A 17,754-nucleotide genomic window follows, 5' to 3' on the forward strand; every position below is an offset into this window, starting at 1 on the left:
CGTAGCCCGCGAGAGGCGGCGCGGGCGGCCGAGGGCACTGACGGCGTCGCGGGGCGCTCCCGGGCGGCGGCGCAGCGGCAGCGGCGGCGCAGGGGGCGGAGGCAGGGGGCGCCCCCAGCCAGGATGCTGCGGTTCCTGCGCCGGACCTTTGGCCGCCGCTCCATGCAACGCTACGCGCGGGGCGCGGCGGGGCGCGGGGCCGCCGGGCTGGGGGACGAGCGCGACGGGGGGCTGCGGGGGGGCCCGGCCGCCGCCTCCTCCTCTGCGCTGCCCGCCGCGCCCGGGGGCAGCGTGTTCCCGGCGGGCGGCGGGCCCCTGCTCACCGGCGGCGCGGCCGTGCACATCTCCGCCGCCGGCGCCGCCAAGGCCACCCTCTACTGCCGCGTCTTCCTGCTCGACGGGACCGAAGTGAGCGTGGACCTGCCGGTGAGTGACGGGGCCGGTCTGGGGCACTGGCACCTCGCGCCCCTGGGAGCAGCTCCCCCTCCCCCAGTGCTGGCCTCGGGGGCGCTTCCCTTGCACCTCTCTGGGGATCCCCTCCCCCATCCCCTTCTCCGAGCACTCCTCAACTCTGTTTCTTCTTGGGCTACCCAGTCCCGGTCTCTTCCGGGGCCCCACCTTTGGCCCGCGCCCCCTCCTTGGCACATTGCACCGCGGCGTTGCGATTTTTCTGGCGCCCACCTAGTCCTTGGGGCCTCGCCCCCTCCCCAGTACACACGGTCCCCAAGTCCCGAGACCCCGCCCCCCTGACGCGGGTGGCCGGCGCTCCCCTTCCGTCCCTAGCTTCCAGCAGGGGTCTTCCTGATACTGGGTTGTTGGGTGGAAGATGTCAAATCAATGTGAGGCCGTCCCTGGGTGTCCAGCTTGTCCCCCTTAAACTCGCCATCAGGCCTTGATGAGACAGCAGAGAGGAGATCCCCTCGCCTGCTGCTCGGCAGGCGCCCCAAGTTTGGGATGGGGGGTTTAGAAGACCATTTCTGTTCTCTGCTGATCCTCTGTGGGTACACCCCACTCCCATTCCGTGAGCCCCATCTGCCCCGCAGCCTCGCAGCGGGTAGGGTGACTTGGGAGCTAAGTCGGCTCTCTCGGACCTGTCCGCCTTGCACCGACAGAGCCCTTGCTGGGGCGCTGGGAGTCGACCCCGGGGTGCCCGCGGGGCCAGGCGCGCCTTTCTCCCTCGGGCACCGTGCGTGGGGTCGGCGGAGCACCCCAGGGCGGCGGCACCTGGGCCTGCGTCCTGGGCACCCGCCCACAGGTGGTTGCACCCCCGCCCCGCGCCAGCTGAGAGCTAGGCCGGCGCTGTCGTCCCCTGCAGGGCGTCCAGTTACCAGTGAGTCTTCCTGGCTGAAGGGGCCAGATCAGATCAAATCAAACCACACATTAACCGGGCGCCCACTGTGCACCCGGCGCTGCGGCAGACGGTGCCTTCGGGAATTTCTGGGTGTGACTGAGGACATAGGAGTAATTGAGCTTTACATGAATGTTAGATCATCTCGAGGATGTCAAGGGAAGAAATAACATACCCGGACTTCCAAGGAAGGATATAGGCCTTCCTGGGTGCCAGAGATGTTTGGACTTCATGAGAGAACTAGGAACATGTGAAAAGGGTCACAGATGAGAAAATCAGAGCCTGCCTGGCTTGGAGTTTAACGCTTCCCGATGTAGGTTGAATTTCGAGATAGTTTCAATTTATGGCAATTTTATTTTTGTGGTTCTTTGTGCTCTCCATAAGATATCATTTTGCTATGAAAATACCCTTTTGGGGCCTTTTTATTGATGGAAAAGGAGCCAACATTCGGGTGCTTAGAGCTGTTGCCTTTAAAATAGCATTAAAATGTTACTGCTCCCCAAGAATGAGGCTCTCCAGCCTTTATTCAGCTGAAAGAGGAGGCCTGAAGAGCCGGGGAGGAGGAGAGGGGAGCAGGCTGCCTCTGGAGTGGGCAGCTTGTGTTGGGAGAGGATGTGGCGTAGTTTGCATCTCGGATCTGGGAAAGGAATGCTATCCTTGGGAAGTTTGACAGTGCTCCTTGCCTGTGGTTTTCTCATCTGTTCCCTGGGGATGATTCGTTTATAAAATGTATTGCTTGTCAGCTCCTTGAGACAGGCTTAAGTGGTGTGCATGGTGAATAGACCCAAACAGGTACACGAATGAACAGGTTGGGACAGGAAGGCTGACTGATTCCAGCCAGTGTAGCCCTCACTGGAGCCTGGTGGGGGAAGGGGATATTTGCATCCTAAAAGATTTCTTCACTTTATAAAAGGCTGCTTGACAAAAGAATTCCCTTGTCCCAGGTATTCCTAGGATGGCAAATTTCTTGATTCCTTTATGATGTGACTTAGTGAAGCCCACATTTTATGTATGCGCGCGCACACACACACACGTATATGCCCCCTGTCCACAGGCAGATAAAAAGCAAATGCTGGCTTGCGTCACGTGAGCTCTCAGGGAGGAAAGATGAAGAAAAATCGCCAGTGGGCACAGCTCATCGATTTAAAGATTTATTAGATATTAGGACTGCATCACAGTCTCCTACATTCATCTTCCCAGATCTGAGTGTGTGTTCCTGTAATTAATTCTGAGTTACGAGGTTAATGCCAGGCAGCCAGCTCCCCAGTGCGTTTGTAGCATTTGCTGCTCCTCAGACCCACTTCACTGGGCTCACTCTTTATACTGTCCTTTTTGGCATTTGGCTCCACTTGTCATTATTCTCTTTTGTGTTCCTGGATTTTTATCGCTTCCTGGACCCTGGTGTTGCCTTTCTGCTTGTCGCAAGATAGGATTTACCTTTGACCGCAATACCCCAAGCTGGCTTCTCAGGCACCCAGAGATGTTGCTGGGCTAACTGTGTCTCCTTTGTAATTAAAACCCTCAGGCAGCGTTAGCCTTGAGAATTCCTTTGCTCAACCTCCTAAAAGTTGGCTGTGTGCTGTCATAAACCTTTTTATTAGCCCTAGTTAGGACGCTTGTGTTCTGAAATTGTCCAGAACACAATAACACCCTCAGTGTGACTGTGCTGTGGCACCTCAGTCCAGTCCAGACCGCATTTATTGGGCGTCTCCAATGTGCCGAGCTCTGTGCTGCAGACACAAAGGTGAATGAGATGTGGCCTGGAGGCTCTTGGGAAACTCAGGTGAAAACATGTTTCTTTTATTCTGGGTGATGCTAAGTGATATGACAGGCACACCCAGACAGGGTGCTGTGGCCGGATGGGATGGGGGAATTGGAAGGACTTCCAGGAGACTTTGACACTTGAGATTATAGGGTCTCAGATCCAGTGTCCCTTGGCAAAGCCATGGGCCAATTGTTATATATAATAAAGGGAAAAGCAGCTGCAATTGTTTCTTCTGATAGGGCTTGGAGCCCCCTTCTCTAGTGGTAGGTTGAGTCACGTAGCATCCCTGAGTGTTCTGTTTTTGTTTTTTGGATATGGGGTCTCATCCAGGCTGGAGTGCAGTAGTGTGACCACAGCTCACTACAGTCTTGATCCCCTAGCCTCAAGCGATCCTCCCACCTCAGGCTCTCTAGTAGCGGGGACTACGGGTGTGCACCACTACACCCGGCTAATTAAAGAATTACTTTTATAGACATGGGGTCTCGTTATATTGCCCAGGCTAGTCTCAAATGTGTAGGCTCAAGCGATCCTCCTGCCTCAGCCCCTAACAGTGTTGGGATTACAGGCATGAGCCACTGTGCTTGGCCCCTGGGTGTTCTTAATCTTTGCTATAGAGAGTCAGCAGCTTTTCAATCTTTGATAAAATTAAATGTGAATAAAAGGATCTTTTTTTTAAAAAAACTATAACATGCAGTCTAAAGTGGACTTGCTGTACAAACCCAGCTTCCAGATGAGCCCTTGCTCTCCCCACCAACCAGAGTGCCAGCCTGAGCCAGTCCTCTTCAGAAACCCTGGCCCTGCCTTGGACAGCACCTCCCTCTCCTTAGCCCAGCCCAGCCCTACCCAACCCTCAGGTGTGGTCTGGTCAGAGCAGGGCAGGGCTCCCTCCCTCAGCCTGCCCTAGACGCTTTCCTTCTATTAATGCAGCTGAAGATCCCATTAGTGTGCTTGGCAGCGGCACCCACTGTTGACTCATATTAGCTCTCTGTTGACTAAATCCCTGGCATCGCTTTTGCTCGTGTGGCTGTTGCTCAGCCCTGCCTCCCGTTGCCCTGTGTGCTCAGTGTGGAAAGCTGTTAGGACGTGTGGCCGGCCAGTTAGCACTCCTGCCATGCTTTGGAGGGAACGGCCCATGGGCCATTGTTGCATTTGGTGGTGCAGTTGCCTTCCCTGCATCTGGAACTCAACATCGACTCATTGTGGTCCAGTGCAAACGTGGGGGATTTCAGTATTCGAAGATCTACCTTTGCATATTATACCCTGGCTCTGCAGCTTTGGACAATTTCAGCTCTTTGAGCCGTTGACTTCCTAATCTTTCAAATGGGGATGTTGGGAGGATTCAGTGATGGGAAGGCCTCAAGGTGCAACAGAGTGCTGAAAGGTTGCTAGTAGGTTGTAATCTTAGAAACCTCTCCTTCCTCTACTTTGGACTCTGGAAAGATTTGAAGAAGTTTCCAGTAATAGACATTAAAAAAAAAAATGCTGTGCCGGGCAGGCTAACCATTGCTTGGCTCTTCTTTAGTGGAAATTGGAAGTTGGATGTAGTATGAGAAATGCTTTTTAAAAGTTTCACTTTGGATGTGAGAAGTGATGTTTTTTCAGCAAAAACAGGATAATGCAGGTTTTTAGAATTTTAGGACTGAAACCTCTGATCTGACATAACATATGTGATACAACATAAAAGTTATATGGCTTGTTTTGAGTTGAAAGGGACCCTGGACAGCACCTCCCCGGCCCATTGGAGGAACTGGAAAACTGTGGTCTGGGGCTATAAAGTGACTTCCCTTTAGTCAGTCAGTGAAAGAGTTGGAACGGTCTGCTTTAGGAACCCTGATTGTCAGCGTCTGAAGGTGTCAAGCGTAGGGTCAGCGGTGGGAGAGAAGACTAACCCCACGTCCTAACACAGGATCATAGAAGGGGGTTGGGGTACGTTCCTGGCAGTTGGAAATAGAACCGATTTTCCCAAACAGTGGAAAAACTGGATCCCAGTGGAAAATGATCCCAACTTCAGTGTTCACAAAGTTCATCTGGGATTTTTTTTCTTCCAATTAAAATTCCCAGAGCACACCCCCACAATTTCTTGATTCAGTATATCAGGAAGCTCAACTTTTAACAAGTTACTCCAGGTGATTCTGATGCAGGTGGTCTCTTCACAGCCAATGAAAAACCCTGGCTCTAGAACTGTGAGAACAGAGGCAGCTACACCATGCATTATAAACTGCTGTAGCAATGGGGCGAGGGGTGGTAGGGGGGTTGGCAGTCTTTGAGTTGGGGTTTGACCTGTACTTTAGGGAGCCCATTTTTGTCACAGTGGAGTGGAGGGCTAGAGGAGGGACTGGAGACCAGTCGTGCCATTGCAATTGTCAGGTAAGGGGTGGTGATGGCCTGGCTAGGAGAAGGGGGTGATGGTAGAGCAGCTCACTGGTGGAGTCAGGTGAGGGTGTCAGGGAGGGTGAAGGTTTGAGATAGGGCTGTCTTCACTCTTCACTGGTTGGGAAGAATTAAGAGATCCGCAGGAGATCGGAGACCACAGCTCATTTCTACCCTTTCCCAAGGCTCTGGCTGCCATGGGCACCCTGGCTTATCCAAGGCCTCTAGGTGGCTTGCTTTTTCTGCCGCTGTAGGGTAGGTATTGGCTAAAGGTGGCATTCCAGTGCTTACCCCACTCACACCCCCTCAGACCTGGAATGAAGCCTTGGATATCTAGTGGGTCATGAGTTTGTGTTATTTTTGGAAATGCCTCCTTTGTTTTAAAAGGAAGACTGAGGTGGGGGGTGAGAGAGGGGTAATGAACACCCTTCCCAAAGAGGGTGTCACAATACAAGCAAGAGCACTAACTGCCCTTCTACACTTGCTGGATTTGTCAGTGTTAATAAGGGGCGGGGGTTGGCCTGCAGGGGAAAGGGGCTGCAGCCCAGCCTCTCCAGTGCCAGTAACATGACCCTACACTGCTACAGGGCTCTGAACAAATATTAACTTGCTAAGCACTTTCACGTGCATAATCTCATTGAATTCTGTTCCTAGTACACTGCAGTGGATGAAGGCACAGGTCTGTTTCATTTTGAAATAGCAGAAGGTCGATGGGGGTGGGGCCTTCCCTTAAATTCTTGCGTGGGGACTTATAAAAAATCCAGCCTGGCAACCACAGAAATCCTCCGCCTACCATTTGTCCTCAAAACACGTGTTCCATCCTTGCCCACTGCTTGACTCCCTTTGGCCAGCTGGGGGTGGGCTCCTCCCCAGGCCTCTCTGCCCTGCCTGGAGCCTTCTCCTCCAGTGGGAACTGCACTCCAGTTTCCACCTGTAGCCCGTGACTGCTGCCTGTGGGCAGGGTCAGCTGCTGATTCATCTGGGTGTGTTTCCCAGGTTCGTGTGTGTGCTCTCCTTTCATTTCTCATTTACAATGCGTTCATCGAAGACCCATTTGAAAATACAGGAAGGTTGGAACAACAGCTACAGTTTCGTTAGATAAGCACTGTTAAAATTGGGGTGCCCTTTCATCTGTGCTTTCTTTCATATTTAGATATAAACATGTTTTTAAAATGATGAACTTATATGGGGTGATGGAAGTCTGTGTCCTCCCGACCTCAGCACAGTTGAATAAGGATGTTTGACCTGGAGCTTGTGTCTCTTTAGGGTGAGGCCCTCAGCGCTCCTCTCTACATTTCCTGGGACTCTTAGCTGGGGTGGGGAGCCCCCCAGTGCTGGTTAGCCATCTGCGCTGCGCTGTGTGCTGCCTGTTGCCCCTGCATTGGTAGGAAGCAAGCTGCCTGGCACTCTGACCCTCCTCACCACAATTACCTTCTCTTGCTGGCAGGTTAAAAGGTCTTGTTGATGTGACCTCAGAATCCCCTTGCATCTGAGAGTGCCTGCTATGGGGCGGTCTCGACTCCTGCCAGCCCAGGATGCCTGTGACTCTGCTACCAGCCAGAGCTGATCTGGCAGAGTGGGGCTGGAGCCTGGCAGCATCCCTGGTGTGTCCCCCACCAACCCTAATCCCTCTAATCTCACTCCTTCTGCAGCCTCCGTGGCCTCTCTCTAGAGCTGGATTAATTTTACTAGTCCCACTTGATTTTAATTTCTGGTTTATTTTAAATTGTTTTCCAAAATGTTTTTGTTTGCTCACAGTATGTTTTCTTCAGTCAGCAAAAGCTTACTGAGTACTTACACTGCAATAAGCATGAGGGAGGGTATTGGAGAGAGAATAGTGTTTCTTCAGCTCCCAGTCTTGAGGGGCAGACAGAGTAAACAGATGCCCATAAACCAATGCCGGGGTGAGCAACTGAACTGTGGGCTGGAGTTGGAGAAGGTTATTTTTTTCCTTTTTTGGGGGTCTCGCTATATTGCCCAGACTGGCCTGGAACTCCTGGCCTCAGGAGATCCTCCCACCGCGGCCTCTCAAAGCTCTGGGATTGCAGGTGTGAGCCACCACACCCAGGCAGCTGGAGAAGGTTTGATCCCCAGAGTGACAATGGACTTGTCCCAAAGGATGTGTAGGAGTTCAGCTGTATCTGGGTGGAGGGAACAGCAGGTGCAAATGGAACAGCACATGGAAGATGGGGGTCAGAGAAGCCCCCATCTCTGGGCTCCAGGTTACTTGGGGTAGGGGAGCCAGAGTGAGTGAGTGGGTACCCTTTGAAGTGAAGATGATGTCGGGAGCCCATCTAGGTGATTATCTTGTTGAATCCTCACAAAAACTGTGGTGATGGTTACTGTTGTTATTCCTGATTTGTAGAGGAAAGAATCAGGGTTTAGCAGACAGGTTAAGAAACTTGCCCAAGGTCACGTAGCTAGTAAAGGCAGACTCTAGCTTGATTTGTGGTCTGGGAGGGTCTCTGACAGCACAGCTGGGTGAAGGGGGTGGGAGGGCTCTGAGCTTGCCCCAGAGGTTCCGATCTGGATGGAGACCCCTGAGCCCCCAAAGGGTTTCCACCTTTGTAGGCCACTTGGGATCAGATTTTCTTCTTTAGTTAGACTCATTGAATGTCATTTCACTCGAGTGCATAATGGTTTGATGGCCATAATTCCACACTCAGATCAGAAGTAGGTGATGTTTTTAAAAAGTGCTTAATAGAACTACATTAAAATTATCTCAAAGAAAAACATTTTCCTATTCCTATCCTGCTGCATAGCAACTGGTCGGTTTCACTTTGTTCCTTTCCATCTTGGTGCTTTTGTATACATGTTTATAAGCGTGGTGTATATCCTTTAAAACATTTTTTTTCTTTTCTCCTCCCCATCCACATTTCTTGACAGGCTTCTCACCAGTTGGGTGCGTATTCTAGAATACTTAAATTCAACCCTCATTCTGTGCTGTGTGTGATGTGGTTTGAGTGAGTAATACCTGTCTCTGGGGGCTTGGAGGTTGATATGCAAAGCACCTGATCACTTACGCGTCAGGCAGCCCCGTCTCCAAGGCATGCAGAATCGGTGTTGCTTCCCTTCATCGCTGCCGCCTGGGAAGGTGCACGTTATCATCCCCTTTGCAGATGGTCTCGGAGAGCAGATGGCCTCGGGCCACTCTGCTAGTAAGTATGGGAGAGCCAGATTGAATTGAGGTTTCCTGACTCATTTTCCAGTGCTCTTCCCTTCAGCCCATGCTGTGCACACCCAGCCTTCCTGTGTTGAGTATGTGTTCTCTTAGAACTCCTGGGAAGGTCAGAATTTCATGCAGTAAAATCCCCTGTCTTTTCTGAACCACTTTGCCTTTCAGCATCTCTGGCATTTGGATTCTGTCTACCATTTCTCAGCATTTTTTGCAGGTTCTTTTCCCCAAAGTCATAGCTGGCTGAGTGCCCAGCATTTCCGTTCTTCCTGAAGCTAAGAACCGGAAGATGATGTCCCAAGGGTCCTGTCCCGCCTGTGGGATCTTCCGGTGCTTCCTTGTCACCCAGCTCAGCCCCCCCGGGTGGAATGGTCTGCCCTGCAGCTGTGAGGATGCCAACTGCCTGGTTCAGCGGGTGCCTGCAGAGCTGGCATCCCTCCGCTCTGTGGTTTCTTTTCCATGCCTGTCTCATGAGCTGAGTGTTGTCTGCAGCCTAGCATTCGCTCAGGTGGGTTGAAGTCGGCCTGATCATGTGTCTCCTTTGCTCTACCTGCTCACTTGCTCAGCTGCACCTACCCTGAATTATGAATTTTTTGAAAATCATGGTATTAATATAAATAACATAAAATTTACTCTTTTAACCGTGTTTAAGTGTATGCAGTTAAGTGGCATGATGTACATTCACACTGTTTTGCAACCTTCACCACCACCGGTCTCCAGACGTTTTTCTTCTTCCCAAACTGAAGCTCGGTCCCCATTAAACCCTAACTCCTTATTTTCACTTCCCCCAACCCCTGGCAACCACCATTCTACTTTTTTGTCTATGAATTTAGCTACTCTGGGTACCCCATAGAAGTGGAATCCTACAGTATTTGTCCATTGGTGCTGGCTTATTTCACTTAGCCTAATATTCTCAAGGTTCATCCATGTTGTATGTAGCAGGTGCCAGAACTTCATTCCTTTTTTAACGCCGAGTAATGTTCTCTTTTAAGAGTATACCACATACAGTTTATCCATTCATGGACTGTGGATGTTTATGCAGGTCTGGACTGTCTTAACTCGGTCCTACCCATTCACTTGTGGCACTGCCACCGGAGACTTGGATGTCCCCAGCCCTCACCTCGTGGTTTTATTCTTGGATTCTGACACCTCTTCCCCGAGACTCTTCTGCGTCGTGCTGATCATCTTCCAAGGCTGTCTGGGCTTCGTTTGGGGGTGTGTGGCAGACAAGTTTTCTCCCCCTTACATTTTTGTCTGAGTTGCTCAGTGTTGGCAAGCCCTCTGTCCAGCACATTCTTTAGATTCTTAAATGATGAAATATAAATACAAAAGACTCTCTATAACATGAATAGTTTTAGCAAAATAACACAATGAACATCCTTGTGCCCACCACCCCGCTTACGAACAAAGACCATCACCAATGCTGTGAAAGTCCCCAGATGCTCCGCCTCAGCCACATTCCCCTCCCTCCCTCCTGAAGTTTGTCTTTCGTCCCTTTCTTTTCTTTATAGGTTTTCTGCATATGTACCTTTTCCTAAACAATATCATGTTGGTTTTGCAGGTTTGTGAACTGTATATACATGAGTTTTTCCTTCAATATTGTGTCTGTGAGAATTCGTGTCAATGAGATGACTAGAGTTCTTGCTGTTCTGTAGTTATTCCATTGCATGCATATACCGGAATTTATCCTCTGTGGACATTTGGGATGTTTTTGCTTTGGAACTATTAGGGGAAAAAAAATACCCCTTTGAACTTTCTGAAATTGGTCTCTGGTGTACATGTGCCAGGAAGCATCTCTCCTGGGTGTGTACCTGGGAGGAAGAATGGGCGGGGCCCTTTATGATCATACAGAATTGTTTTCCAGAGTCCCCACAGCATGTAAAAACTTCCCTAATCCATTCTTTAACACTTGGCATTGTCAACTTCTTTGTTTGATTTTACCAGGATAGTGGGAGTTAGTGGGATCTTTGTGGTCTTTACTTTCCCCCAGTTGTTGATGGGGTTGAGTGTCTTTCGCTTATCCACCCATCTCTCTCTCTCTCTCTGTGTGTGTGTGTGTGTGTGTGTGTGTGTGTGTCTTTTAATAATAGAGATGGGATCTGGCTGTGTTGCCTAGGCCATTCTCAAACTCCTAGCCTCAAGCAGTTCTCCCATCTCAGCCTCCCAAAGTGCTGGCATTACAGGCATGAGCCACTGCACCTGGCCAGGGTTGAGTGTCTTTCACATGTTGTTAGCAATGTGTAGTTCCTCCTGGAATGCTTTGTTTCATGATTTTCACCTGTGTTTTTAGGTGGAGTTGTATTTTTCTCATTGGCCCCTGGACTCCATGAGATTGTCTCCCGTATCCCCTTCTTCTTCTGAGGTCTTCTCGGTGGAATAAGGGAGAGAACACTGTAAGCCCCCAAACTGACAAGCTTCCCTGGCAGGTCTTTCCTCACTAAGTAGGAATTAATGTTTTGACTTCACTTTCACTGTGAATGAGCTGAAGTTGGTTGCTGCTGGTGGCTTTTTGTGAGAGCAACTACAGGATCTATAGTATTCACATCAGCTCTGCCAACTCTTTTTGAAGTTTTATTTTTTATTTTTTATTTTTTTTTGAGACGGAGTCTCGCTCTGTCACCCAGGCTGGAGTGCAGTGGCCAGATCTCAGCTCACTGCAAGCTCCGCCTCCCAGGTTTACGCTATTCTCCTGCCTCAGCCTCCCAAGTAGCTGGGACTACAGGCGCCCGCCACCTTGCCCGGCTAGTTTTTTGTATTTTTAGTAGAGACGGGGTTTCACCTTGTTAGCCAGGATGGTCTCGATCTCCTGACCTCGTGATCCGCCCGTCTCAGCCTCCCAAAGTGCTGGGATTACAGGCTTGAGCCACCGCGCCCAGCCTGAAGTTTTTATTATGGAAATTTCTAAGCATATTCCAAAGTAGCGAGAACTATATATGGACCCTAAGTACTCGTCTTCATTTCTGTACTTACCAGTTTATGGCCACTCTCCTGTTATACCCCTCCCTATTGCCCTTTCCTGATTATTTTAGACAAATTCTAAACATGTAATTTTTCTTTCTTTCTTTCTCTCTCTTTCTTTCTTTCAAGACGGAGTCTCGCTTTGTCACCTAGGCTGGGGTGCAGTGCATGATCTGGGTTCCCTGCAACCTCTCTGGCTCCAGGATTCAAGCGATTCTCCTGCCTCAGCTTCCCGAATAGCTGGGATTCCAGGCCCGTGCCACCACGCATGGCTAATTTTTTGTATTTTTAGTAGAGACTGGGTTTCACCATGTTGGACAGGCTGGTCTTGAAATCCTGACCTCAAGCGATCTGCCTGCCTCAGCCTCCCAAAGTGCTGAGATTACAGGCATGAGCCACCGTGCCTGGCCTAAACATGTAATTTCAAACATGTATTTCAGTATGTATCTCTGTAAGATAAGGACCACTTTTAAAAAAATAGAATTGGTTGTGATAGCACACACTTGTAGTCCCAGCTACTTGGGAGGCTGAGATGGGAGGATCACTTGAGTCCAGGAATTGGAGGCCAGCCTGGACAACATAACAAGACCTCATCATATATATATATGATATGTGTATATATGAGATATATGTATATGATATATCATATATATGTGTGTATATATAACTATATATACATAGTTCCCTAATACTATTAAAGCTTCTTAAAATAATGAACAATTATTTTTCAGTGTCAGATTTTCTTCTGTGGTTTTCAGCAAGGTTCTGTCATTGCATTTGATAAATATTCTATCTAAGGCTCATAGCCTAAATACCTCCCTCCTCACCTTTTGGAGCCATTTATCTGTTGGAGAAGTGAGTCCATTTGTCTTGTATCAGTTTGTTACCTTCCGGGTTTTGTTGATTGCATCCTCAACACTGGTCACTGCTGAGGTACAGTTAGTACAGGGAATGGCCTTACTTCAAGCATCTGATTAGCATACACAGAGACCAGTAAGATCCTCATCCTCAAGAAGGCTGAGTGGAGATCAGCTGTTGAATGTCTTCCTTGAGCGTGGGTTCTTCCTCCCTCTAGCTCACTCCTGTTTGGGTCCCCTTCACATACTTGGGAGGCCCTCCATGAACCCTTTCTGTCTCTCCTGGCTGGAGATGCCAGCAGACATTTTAGGGAATGCAGAATCAATGAGAAGGGAATTGGACTGAGTGTGGGGCAGCTTGAACCAGTGGGGTTCGCCGCTAAGGGAACCCTTGGAGAACACCTGGTCCAAAATCTCATTCTGGAGGCGGGGAAAGGCCTTTCCCATCTGCCTTGGAAGGCCTACGGCTGCTCACTCCAGCCTGCTGCTGCTCACCTGTGGCAAGTGAGCAGTAATGAGGGTGTAACAAGTGCAGCTTCCTGCACGTCGCCCCCCAGCTCTTACGAGTGACATCCAGCGAGCCTCTTTGCCTCTCTGAGACTGTGCCATCCCTTCTGAAAGTGACCAGAGTTCTCAACCCTGGCACATGGGGGCTGGAGCTTTCTCCAGCTCTCCTGCCCACGCGATGGACGTGGGCATCATCCAGGGAAGGCTGGTAGACTGTAAGAGTCTACCGGGGTTAGTTATTAACCTGCAGCATACTCTTGACAGCCCATTCCACGGCCTTTCACCGACCGGAGTCCTTTTATTGCTCTTGCCTGCTGGGGCCTGAGACCCAAGGCCCATGTCACCTTGTCACCTCCTGCTCAGTCTGTTGCAATCTGTATTGGGTGGCATCAGCGCTGCTTTGATGGTAGCAAGAATGGCTGGTCAAAGTCCAGGGAGGGACCCAAGCTGCCTTGGAACTGGCCCAGGTCATGCACACAGCCAGCAGTGACACATCCAATGGGATACTCCAGGGTGGAACCTGAGAAGGGAGGTCTGGGATATGGGATATTGTAATGGGAGAGCAGGAAATTTAAGATCGGAGGTATTTGTTTAGGATACCTCAGTATTCTAGAGCTGTGGGATTTATTTTGCTTTGAAGTGCAGAGGTATTTAGCTTTATTCTGAAAGCGATGAAGTTCCTCTTAATTAAAGACGTTCCTGGAAAAAAAAAAAAGGAAAAATTACATGCTGTCTTTTAAAAGGAAAAGGATTGTATGTACTATAATAGAGTTACTGTAACATGTTGTTTATTAACTCACTTCAGGGAATGAGTTCTTCCACATAGGTAAGTTTTCCAGATAGTTACAGTTGCTTCCATTTACTGACAAGAACTGTTTTATTTCAGCTATTGCATTTATTTCTTAAAGAAGAAAAAAACAACTGCAGAGCATTTAGTGTCTGTAAGGGCCTGTGCGAGGAATACAAAATGGTCAAATGTATGGGCATTGCTCTAAAGGAGCCCATTTAGGGTGGAGTGTGGATGTTAATTGCATTACCTTGACTTTGCCTTGGTGGCCCCCAGTCAGCGTGCTGAGTGCTCCAGCAGCCCCAGGCTTCTGCATCACCCGGATTTTTGGGTCAGCTCTGTATAGTGTTCTAGCCTTCAAAGCATTGCCTTATTCTGCCTTTTCAAGGGCTGGCTGATTAATAAGTTAATACAACAGTGGTTTTCGATGTTTACTGCAGGCTTAGAATCTTACGGGGAGTTTTTCAAAGTCCAGCTTCTAAGGCATACTCCAGACTACTACTACCAAGATTGCTGGGCTTGGGAAGTGGGACCCCTTCACCAGAATGTTTTTTGTTGTTGTTATTGTTGTTGTTGTTTTTTTTTTTCTTTTTTTTTGAGACAGAGTCTCGTTCTGTTGCCTGGGCTGGAGTGCAGTGGCATGATCTCGGCTCACTGTAGCCTCCGCCTCCCAGGTTCAAGCTCTCCTCCTGCCTCAGTCCCCCAGTAGCTGGGATTACAGGCACCCACCACCATGCCTGGCTAATTTTTGTATTTTTAGTAGAGACGGGGTTTTGCCATATTGGGCAGGCTGGTCTCGAACTCCTGACCTCAGGTGATCCACCCCCACCTCGGCCTCCCAAAGTGCTGGGATTACAGGTGTGAGCCACTACGCCCGGCCCAAAATGTTTTAAAACTCCCCCAGTGATTGTGAGGTACAGTCAGGTTTGAGAAACAATGTTTTACAGGGCTCCTTCCCTTCCTTTTGTGTAGCATTGTAGGTTTAGATCAGGCTTTCACCTTTGATTGTTTAATTTAATCCTTGTAGCACTTCCTTGAGAGAATTTTGAGTGTTCTAATTTTATGGATAGTTCACCATTAAGATTTTGGCCCCATATCCCACAACCAGTAAATACAGAACTAGACTTGGCCGGGCGCGGTGGCCCACGCCTATAATCCCAGCACTTTGGGAGGCTGAGGCGGGCGGATCGCGAGGTCAGGAGATTGAGGCCATCCTGGCTAACACGGTGAGACCCTGTTTCTACTGAAAAAAAAAATACAAAAAGTTAACTGGGTATGGTGGCGGGTACCTGTAGTCCCAGCTACTCGGGAGGCTGAGGCAGGAGAATGGCATGAACCCAGTAGGCAGAGCTTGCAGTGAGCCAAGACTGCACCACTGCACTCCAGCCTGGGTGACAGAGCGAGACTCTGTCTCAAACAAACAAACGAAAACGAAAAACTGGACTTAAAGTCATTTCCAGGCTGTTGAAGGCCATTTCTCTAGTTTTTCTTCATGAATGTCAATCTAGTGGTTCTCTGGCAGCTCCCCAGTGCCCGCGTCACTACTCACCTGTATATCTGTACCTGGGCTGCCTTGTTTTTTATTTTTATTTTATTTTTTCGAGACAGAGTCTCGCTCTGCCACCCAGGCTAGACTGCAGTGGCACGATCTTGACTCACTGCAACCTCCACCTCCCGCATTCAAGCAATTCTCCTGCCTCAGCCTCCCAAGTAGCTAGAATTACAGGCATTGGGCCACTATACCCAGCTAATTTTTGTATTTTTAGTAAAGACGGAGTTTCACCATGTTGACCAGGCTGGTCTTGAACTCCTGACCTCAGGTGATCTGCGCATCTCAGCCTCCCAAAGTGCTAGGATTACAGGCCTTTTTTGATTTTGATTTTGATTTTTTGAGATGAAGTCTTGCGCTGTCACCCAGGCTGTAGTGCAGTGGCACAGTCTCGACTCACTGCAACCTTCTCCTCCTGGGTTCAAGTGATTCTTCTGCCTCAGCCTCCTGAATAGCTGGGATTACAGGCGCCCGCCACCACACCCAGCTAACTTTGTATTTTTAGTAGAGACGGGTTTTCAACATGTGAGCCAGGCTGGTCTTGAACTCCTGACCACAAGTGATCCACCCACCTTGGCCTCCCAAAGTGCTGGGATTACAGGCCTGGGCCACCGCACCCGGCCTGTGCTGCCTTCTTATTGGCTGATTCTTATCCCTTAAGGGCCTAGCCATCTTTCAGGGCCTGTGTCAGATGATGCCGCATTTATGAAGCTTATCCTATCATTCCCCCCATCCTGCCCCCCAACCCCACCTTCCACCGCTTCTCCCACTTCTCCCATATAGCATTCCCTCTCCTCCTAGGAGCTTGCAGTGTACTTTTTTGCCTTGAATGGGACCTAGCACATTTCATGTTATAGTAATTATGTAGTAATTCAAGCAATAGATAACATTATTGACCTTTTTAGTTTTTGCAAGTGATTTTTAAAATTGTGGTAAAATATACATGACACAAAATCGACCATTAGTGACATTTAGTACATTGACATTGTTGAGAAACCATCATTACTTTCTGGCTCCAGAATATTGTCATCATCCCAAAAGGAAACCCTCTACCTGCCGAGCGGTCATTCCTCCCCTGTTCCTAACCCCTGACAGCCACTAATCTGTCTTCCGTCTTTCTGGATCTGCTGTCACTGGGTATTTCATATAAATAGAATCATGCGATATGTGGCATTTTATGTCTGGCTTCTTTTACTCAGCATTATGTTTTCAAAGTGAATTGACCATTTACATTGTTCCAAGCGCTTTCCATGGCTTCACTCTGACCCCTCATCCCCCCATGGAGTAGGCAGTTCCCATTTGCATCCTCATTATACAGGAGATTGAGGCACACAGAGGTCAGGCAACTATGAGAGAACACACAGTGCCTAAGTACTCTTGGCCCCTGCACTGTCCTGCTGGTGTCTGCTGTTGACTTTGACCTTTAGAAGGGCAAAGATGAAACACCAAGGAAGAATTCCTCTGTAGTATAAGAACAACATATGATACAGCTCCAGGAACAGAAACCATTACAGGTGCCCCTCGGTTCTGCAGAACAGAATTCCTAGGGTAGATTGTACGCTTAAAGCTCTTCGCTTAATTGGAATGAGTCAGTATTGCTGTGAATTTCCCACAAATGTTAGGGGTCAAGTATAGGGTTGTATACCTAGCATTGGAAGCCAGCTGGCGTTCTAAGACCACTGAAATGTTGAGGAATGAGTCTTAAGGACTCAGAAAGGCAGAGGTACCCCAAGTAAAGGTTTCTTTTCAAAGTAGTGCTTACTATGTGCCAGACACAGTTCTGAGCACTTTAGGTATCTTTACTTGGTTAATTCTCCCAAAACCTTTACAAGGTAGCTACTGCCCTGTTTTATGGATAAGGAAGCAGAAGTGCAAAACAGCTAAATTACCTCATCAAGGTCTTGCCACTAGAATGTGGTGGACCCAGGGAGTCTGGTTCCGGATCCATCTGCTTCATTCTTTTCCCTTTAAAAATTTTTAATTTTCTTTTTTTGGTTATCACATACCTTTCCCAAGGCAGTGAGTACAGAACAGCCTACTTGCTTGAATAGGAAGAGAAAAAGGGAAAAAACATAATGGGAAAAGCACTGATTTTATTTTATTTTTTATAAAAGTTATCCGGTCATATCAGTTCTGTGCCTTTAAAAAAAATAAAAGGCTGGGTGTAGTGGCTCACAGCCATAATCCTAGCATTTAGGGAGACCGAGGCGGGAAGAGTGCTTGAGCTCAGGAGTTCGAGACCAGCCTGGACAACATTGCAAGACACCCCTTCTCCACAAAAAGAAAAGAAAAGGAAAAAAAAAAAAAAAACCCAGCCAGGCGTAGTGGCTCACACCTGTGATCCCAGTACTTTGGAAGGCTGAGTTATGTGGATTGCTTAAGCCTGGGAGTTTGAGACCAGCCTGGGAAACTTGGTGAAACTCTCTCTCTCTCTCTCT

The 17,754-nt window shown here is 48.9% G+C and overlaps 1 protein-coding gene across 1 annotated transcript in view; it reads left to right on the plus strand.

Annotated features, from left to right (window-relative positions):
• Positions 1–123: 123 nt before the first annotated feature.
• EPB41L4B (erythrocyte membrane protein band 4.1 like 4B) overlaps positions 124–17,754 on the plus strand; it is a 152,446-nt gene continuing 134,815 nt past the window's right edge. The window contains 1 exon segment of the mRNA XM_026456265.1: positions 124–426. Within this exon segment, the coding sequence (XP_026312050.1) occupies positions 124–426 (303 nt within the window).

Source organism: Piliocolobus tephrosceles, chromosome 14 (assembly GCF_002776525.5).
Source record: "Piliocolobus tephrosceles isolate RC106 chromosome 14, ASM277652v3, whole genome shotgun sequence".
In the NCBI taxonomy this organism is placed as follows: domain Eukaryota; kingdom Metazoa; phylum Chordata; class Mammalia; order Primates; family Cercopithecidae; genus Piliocolobus; species Piliocolobus tephrosceles.